Source organism: Polyodon spathula, chromosome 28, assembly GCF_017654505.1.
Source record: "Polyodon spathula isolate WHYD16114869_AA chromosome 28, ASM1765450v1, whole genome shotgun sequence".
Lineage (NCBI taxonomy): Eukaryota > Metazoa > Chordata > Actinopteri > Acipenseriformes > Polyodontidae > Polyodon > Polyodon spathula.
In genome coordinates, this window is record NC_054561.1 from 1,337,495 (window position 1) to 1,346,114 (window position 8,620).

Genomic DNA, 8,620 nt, shown 5'->3' on the forward strand with positions numbered 1-8,620 from the left:
ATACATTACCAAATACTAATGCTGTCTATAGACAAGAACATTCCCCCCATGCGCGTTACAGAAACGAGTGACGTGACTGCAGTCCTTGGATGATTATGTTTGTTTTCCAATGGAAAGAGCTGTGCCTACCTTAGACCTTGGGTTACGTCTGTTTTTAAGGACGAACTCAAAACGTAGCCATGTACCATATTCCCATATATATATATATATATAATATATATATATATATATATATATATATATATATATTATATATATAAATATATATATATATGGAGGTTATTTACTTTGAAGGAAAAACAAGTGTTGAATAATTCTTACTTTTTTTCACTCTCCTTAAAAAAAGAGGTCTTTGAAGATCGAATTGACGTATACGTGTTGTTATCAGATTGATGGGTTGGGATTGATTGAAACCTCATTGTCATGCAGATGTCAGCCGTTTGATGGATCACTACGGTGAGCTGACAAACTTCGGGAGGTCCCCAGCCATTGGTCGGGGTCGGGTCACCTGACCGTCCCGTTCAGTGATATGGTCACTGGGAAGCCTAGAAATGTATAGATGGAAGTTTTTACAGCTTTGATATAGTACCCAGAGGTTGTAGGGCAGGAGAAATCTCCCCCAAAAATACAAGCTGACCCTCCTCCAGCACTGATGGACAACACCAGAATGAATTCTTTCCTAGAGTACACAATTTGTAACCGCGGGGCGAGCACCTACTCGCCCAAGACTGGGTACCCCCATTTGGATCAAGGGATCGCGGCTTCCTTTCCGCCCTGCTCAGGCACAGCCAGTGATAGCTATAATAACGCTGATGGACGCTTTTTCGTGGGAGGGAGCGCACCCGCCGCCTCCGCCTCTCAGCATCAGCACCAGAATCCGGGCTATCCGCATCATGCCAACATGGGGCTGCCCTACGCCAGTACCGGCCCGGCCGGGTACGGCTCCCAAACATGCCCAAACCAGGAGTATGGGCACCAGTACTATCTCAGTCAAGAACAGCAGGACGGGGTCTATTTCCAGACCTCCGGATATTCTGGTACCAACACTGGGCCCAATTTAGGCGCACTGGCTGGTTACTGTGGGGTACCTGCGACAGTCACCACGAACCAGTATCAGCCGCCAGCCTGTGCCGGCTCGGATCCCCAGCAGAGCTATCTGCAAAGCTCCTATGCCAACGTGTCCCCAACTCAGCGAGGAGAGAGGGATCTGAACTGCCACCCAGATCAGGGTTCATCCGGGCAAACCTTTGACTGGATGAAAGTTAAAAGAAACCCACCGAAAACAGGTCAGTATGGTTATTATTATTATTATTATTATTATTATTATTATTATTATTATTAGTAGTAATATCATCATCATCATCAGTCAACTACGCAGTATAATTTATTAGCTTTGAGTATTACCTCAATAGCTAACTAGCTTCCGAACTGTAAATTATATTTACCTATATAACCCTCCAATATCAGAACTTGCCAAAAACTCTTCACACACACCCGGGAGATCACTCATTAGTACTTTCTATTTATCGTGGGGGGGGGGGGGGTTATGGGGGGTGGCGGTGAGATTTTTTTTTTTTAAAGTAAACGCTTTTGAGATTGCGGTTCTATTGATGTATTTCTTTGATTGCGTATTTATTTAATTGCCTGTTCAATTGGTTTGCATTAATCCCACACTGTAGAGTTTCGCAACACTATGCTGACTGACAGTATATACAGTTTCAATTGTGCAGAAGCCTTCAGACTCGGTTTTTGCCACCAGTCGGTCCGGCTAATGCATTGACCAGCTTTGGTTTCAAAACACTCTCGGAATGATGTGTGTGTGTGTGTGTGTGGGGGGGGGGGGGGGGGGGTCTGAACCCTCCCTTCATCGTCCCAGTAATATATTATGAAAAGCTATATTAACCCAAACGCACTTGAACAATATCTTATCTCATACAGGCTATTGAACTGCAAATTCACTTCACAAATCAACCCCCCCCCCCCCCCCCCCCCAGTACACACGAATCCACTCACAGAGACAGATAAGGAGGAGCTTAAACACAGCCAACATTTTTTTCTAATGTATTATTTATCACTTCACAACAATTCTTAATTCAACTCTCTGTATCATAACTTTTTTTTTATTCAACAGCTAAAGTTGCAGATTATGGTCAACATAATACCATCAGGACGAATTTCACAACCAAGCAGTTGACGGAACTCGAGAAAGAATTCCATTTTAATAAGTACCTGACCCGGGCCAGGCGCGTTGAGATCGCAGCCACACTCGAACTGAACGAGACCCAGGTCAAGATCTGGTTCCAGAACCGACGGATGAAACAGAAGAAGCGAGAAAAGGAAGGCTTAGCTCCGCGAGTCAGCAGGGATTTGTCAAAAGACTTGGGAGACAACTCGGACCAGTCCAGTTCGTGCTCACCCGACGCATCTCCAAACTCAGCATCTTCATAAAAAATAATAAAATAATAACTTAAAGACTTCACCATTGAATACGAATAAGAAAACATACCAGAAAACATATCCCCCAAAAAAGGCGTGTCTTTGAATATTTCTTATTCGCCTATACTGAAGATTACTGCAATGATTAATTACAAACTGTGTTGATCACCGCAGGGGCTCTTGCTGTGCCCTGAACAGAGTCATAGGAAAATGCTTAAAGAAAGACGCGTTTTTACTGTACAACCACATGAGCTCAGGGACTGTATTCTGCCTGTGAAGTTGGAAGCGCACTTTCTCCCTGTTTACACGCGTTAACGCCCGCAAACTTCGTTTCAGTATTAATGAAAGATTATACATGAAAAGGAGGAGGTGCTTTCTGGATGAAAAAAAGTCTGTAAATATTTGTAGCCTTAATGGAGTCTATACCTCAGAGTTTTCTATTAAACGTGTATTACGAAATTGCAGGGAGCCAATTCGGCAGTGTAAAGATGTTTGAGGTTTTTTTTTTTTTTTTTTTTTTGGTAAAATGCAGGACGGTAGTTGTTGGTTTATTATATAGTTGTTTTTTTTTTTTTTTAGCTATGATGTAATGTTTTTTTTTTTTTATTGTGTATTTTTTTGTTGCAACTTACAGGGTCCTTAAGCTATACAGTCCATAGCGTCTAAGATTAATTACAATTAATTAATTAATTAATTGGAGCATCTATAAATATGCGTTCTGCTCTTTGCACTATTGACGAAGCCAGGGTAATACTTTCTTCATGGATAATTGTTCAAGCGACCACGAGGATAATAATAATAATAATAATAATAATAATAATAATAATAATAATAATTTAGCAGTGCAATAGGCAGGTTTTAATTGTATTAATCTAGATAATTCAATTGTATTTGTTTGTATATATAAATCATTTTCTTTGTATCTTTGTCTGGAACAATAAAACTGCAAACTGTTCTAAACAGAACGGAACATTCTGGATTCTGTTGATTCCTATCGAATATAGATTCATGTGATGTTCAGGTCTGTGTAATGGTTCTTTATGGAATGCAAAATCAGTGCCCCAGAGCCACGCCATATGAAAGATAGAGAATTTGATAAGAAATACGAGGTACGCTTTTCATGTAGGTACTGGGCGCCAGCTAATTTCAGATGTATTTATTTGTATTTAAAGACAATGGGGAATAAAATGAAATGACACAGGTTAATAATCTAGCAATAAACACTGGGTTGCTTATTATAGGTGAGATTCAGGGGCCTGTTAAAAATGTCTTAACACTGCTGTAATGTTACACATGTGAGTCTGTGAATGTACTGAGTTTTATCAGTATCTCGTTTTATTTTATTTTTGTATTTTTATTTTTTTTATTGATCAACATGGTTGTAAAAATTAAATTCAGCTTTTTGTAAACTGTGAACTACCTCGAATAATAAATAAAGACTTAACTTTTTTTTGTCCTCTGAAAATGTTGTTTTTTGTTTGTTTGGGTTTTATTGGCTTGCAGAGATAATAAGAGTAAATAATAATCTCCCAGTCTGTTGGTATAAATTGTATAAATTGCACAGAAAGATGTTACACGGATAATACTTTCATTGCACCCTTTGCAATCAGCTATGGCGTATCGATTTCGTAAATAATTCGTGTTATTGATCAGGCAGAAGGGGTCGTTTAAGTGGCTCCTCCATTTTAACCCTTGTATTAGGAAGAATCTGTCGCGGTGAGCCAATCTGTCCGCGGGAAAACATTTCATTTAAGACGAAATGCAGTCGCTAGATACCCGATAACTTCCTAGTCGTTAGGGGTTTAATTAGCAGATGTTTGGTTTCACTGTGCCACGCAGGAACACTTTACTGCAACACAAACCAATCTGAGGCAATCCGTTTGGAATCACAAAGTCTACTAAACAGGTGTCTTGAGCGATTAACGAAAATAAAAACAGAAACAGATTAAAATGTGTGCATTAGCAATTTAACCATGGTTCATTGTTTTTATATACATGTATATTATATCAACCATAAAATAAATCATATATATATATATAGATATAGTATATGTATATAATATTATTATTATAAATATTTCTATATATATATCTATATATATATAGATTGTGGTCTATTGTATATCAAAATTAAACGCGTTTGTCATTATGCAAGTGTCTGTATGTACGACAGTGTGGAATGTTGCAGTAAACCCCGGATGCCACCCCGCACTGACCTTTTTACCTCGAGTGCCTCTGGGGTTTCTAAATATGTAAACAGGGGCCACTTGCCTGGGAACGGATTTCCAACTTCAGACACACACACACACACTGACACACACACACACACACACACACACACACACACACACACACACACACACACACACACACACACACACACACACACACACACACAACACACACACACACACACACACACACACACACACACACACACACACACACACACACACACACACACACACACACACACACACACTGACACACACACACACACACACACACTGACACACACACACACACACACACCACACACACACACACACACACACACACACACACACTGACACACACACACACACACACACACACATACACACACAGACACACACATACTGACACACAGACACACAGACACACACACACACACACACACACACACTGACACACACACACACACACACACTGACACACACACACACACACAGACACTCACACACACACACAGAGTGCATTCTTCAAATTCAAGCTGTCTTTAAACTATTGTATTATGCAATACTATTACAGCATGTGTCACATTCACAATAAGGTCGGAGACGCAGAATGTTTATATAATGCGATCTCTGTACATTATTGCATTGGTTCTGTTTCAATCGGTACTCAATACAAATTTGTGCAGGCTGCTACTTAGGGTTATTCATGTGTTCACATTGAAAATCTAATCATATCCAGAAAAAAAAAAAAAAATCAAACTTGTTATATTTTTAATAACACAAACATAATTATTTATCTGGATTTTTTTTAGGAGGAATTATTAATAATAATAATAAAAAAAAAACAAAACAATTATAATAAGCGGTTATAAACTTTAAAAGAAAGTCTGTCAGAATTGAAGCAAATATACTTATAGATGGATAGCTTCATATTTTCTTTCTTTTTTTTTATATTTGTGTTTCTAAAGACTTTAAGTGCTCGATGCTTCTCACGGCTCCTTGGGAACAAAGAGGTGTGGAAAAGCTGAGTTAATGATTGGTATCGGCCTCGCCAAAAGGAGAGAGCCAGGACTAGAGATTCACAAAACCAAGGGAAAGGTGCCGCCAGAACGTCACAGTTTAGGTAAACACAGAATGTGTTTGATTTGTATCTGACTGTCCAGATAAACGTTTTGGAGCTTTTGAAAAAAAAGCTCCAAAACGTTTCATGCGCTGGATTTAATAGTAAACTTTTCATAAACTTTATAGCATAACTTTGTAGTAATCCTTCCTTTAAAAAAGCGCACAAGTATTTTTTTTGAAGGGTTTAAATTGTTGTCCTGGCTTTTGAGCATGTGTTGTTCGACACGGTGGTGTTGATTCCGGCCGTCCTGTCAAAGCGTTTGTCTTTTCGATATGATGTCTTTTGATCTAAAAGCCGCTTTAGGTAACAATATCACAGGCCTTCCTCTCAGATGGGCAACCTTTCTTTGTCATGCATTCACTTTTTTTCTTTCTTTTTGTTTTTGTTTCTTGTAACGAACCGATTTTCATATGAAACACTAACCCCTCCTAAATAAACAGTCCGATGCATGCTTTTTAAAATGCGGGGGGAGGGGGCAGGGGGGCATAAAATAAAGTTACATTTAACTGTAACATTGAAATACAACAGTTTTGTATTTTGCATATGCAGAATAACAATAAAGGTCCATTCTGTAACTTTTCAGCATCCATTCTTTATTATACACACGCACGCACACGCACATAACAATCAATCAATGTTTATTTTATATAGCGCCTTTCATGGTGGAACACCATCACAAAGCACCTTACAAGATGCAGGAAATAAAAGAAAGTCAATAAATAAAAGTTTAACACATATATATATATATATATATATTATATATATATATATATATATATATATATATAATATATATATCTATATAATATATCAATATATATCGTTAACACATACAATGTTTGTGTTTGTATGTGTGTGCTTGTGTAATAATTATTTCAATACAATGAGTATTCTTCATTTTTTCTTCATAATTTGGGTTGATTTAAAACCAATTCGACTGGAATTATAAATATACCCAAATATGGCCAATATTTCCTAAAGAAAACAAACTAAAAAAACATATTTTTTTTTCTCTGCACAGAAGCCCTGTCTAACCTCATTGAACCTGACGTGAACTATTAAAGGATAACGACAGAGCTCAAGAGTTATTCAACCCGATGAGTTCATTCTTCAAGAATTCACAAGTTTCAGACTGCTGGCGCTATTTGAAGTGCGTCCAAATTAGCTCTTTGCTTCTTCAACTTAAAGAGAGAGAGAGAGAGAGAGAGAGAGAGAGAGAGAGAGAGAGAGAGAGAGAGAGAGAGAGAGAGAAAGAGTTTTGACAGCGCAACAATTTCAATTCCAGTTTTATCGCGCTATGCACCTTTCCCTGTGTGTCTAGCATAGCATATGACAGGTGAAGCATATAAAGAGCTGCAAACACACCTAAAGTGAGACAGTTGAGGGGAGTTTTTGTCTTAGCATTTTGGTAGAGAGCCTCGCCTAACATTCTACAGTTACATTGGGCTGTGACAGCTTCATTTCAACTCCAGGCCTCTGTGGGCTGCTTCAATATTTACTCAGGCAGACAGGTTTGCCCAGGGCCTGCCTCAAACGGCCTTGTCCTGCCAGCTCTCTCTCCCTTAGGCCCAGGTTCACCAAAAGTTCAGGCTGAAATTAATTCACCAAAGGCTGGGTCAAACTGTCAAGAAGGATCCTAGATGGGCTCTCCTCTTCTGCAGGGTCAACCGCAGGTCTCCCCGCCCCCCTCAGCGCTCTCTCCCTCTCCTGCTGGGTTCAGATCAGTACCTGTTTCCACTCCTCACGCTGTGCTAACTTCCAACCGAATTTTACATTTTTTAAAATGTTATCCAACCGCCGCCAGTATCCGCCTAATACGGCCATTATATGCTCTATAATAAACAAAAAACGTTTTAAAAAAGCAAACAAATAAACAACAACAACAACAACAACATTTAGCTAAACGCCTTTGATTTGGGGAGGTCAAAGTTCAGCTGTGTTTTGTTTTTGCTGAATAAATGAATAGATAATCCGTTTTGCGGTGTCAGACCACGTCTGCGTGTATATTTAGAAGTAAGCTGTAGTTTCTAACCCGGGTAGAGTCCATGCATTCTTGAACTTGATATAACATTGAGCTGGTCTGTCATTATTAGTTTTTTTTAAAATAACAATTAGATTTGTGTACAATATGATTAAACCATTTTTTTTTCTAAAACTTTATACATATGGAAAGTATGCTATAAAGTTAGTATAACATTTTCTAAGTATACCCCCTTATGTAAGTACGATTAATTTAGACACATTAAAAAAAATAATAATAAAAACAATTTGGTTTACCGTCTGCTGCAATAAGCAATAATATTCACAGTGTGAAAAATAAAACTGACAATGCAAAATAACTTCAAAATAGACAGAGGCATTTCAAAATAATCTAAACGAATACAATACAAAATTCAAAATGTAATTTAAAATCACTGGAAGCTCACATCTTACGAATATTAAACGACTTTAGTTCGTTTTAAACACTGCTGGTTAATTTAAAAATATGTTGCATAAATCAGTAATTTTTGTTGCGTTTTTCAGTATGCCGGAATTGAAAAGTCCCTTGGCACAATACAGAAAAAGGGGTTGTATTAAGGACGTGGACACGCCTACTAGGGGCGTGGCTCTCACCTCCTTCCAAACAATAATTAGCATATCTGAAAAACTGTTTGAATCAAAAGCCTATAGTGTCACATACGATATTAATTCGATTTAAAATTGTAAACGTGTACATTACAGCCAATATCCGTTCAGTAATCGCCATTCCCCGGAGCTTGTTGAATTTTTTTGTGTAATAATAAATCACTTTTGTTGTTTACTTGCCTAGACCCTCTTATAAACCTCCAGCAAACTAGCACCTAAT

At 38.2% G+C, this 8,620-nt stretch overlaps 1 protein-coding gene across 1 annotated transcript; it reads left to right on the forward strand.

The window, feature by feature from the left end:
* Positions 1-457: 457 nt before the first annotated feature.
* Positions 458-2,932, forward strand: LOC121301986 (homeobox protein Hox-B1-like). The gene is made up of 2 exons (XM_041231749.1): positions 458-1,286; positions 2,132-2,932. The coding sequence occupies exons 1-2, from the start codon at positions 653-655 to the stop codon at positions 2,446-2,448; spliced, it is 951 nt and encodes a 316-aa protein (XP_041087683.1). The 5' UTR covers positions 458-652; the 3' UTR covers positions 2,449-2,932.
* Positions 2,933-8,620: the final 5,688 nt, after the last annotated feature.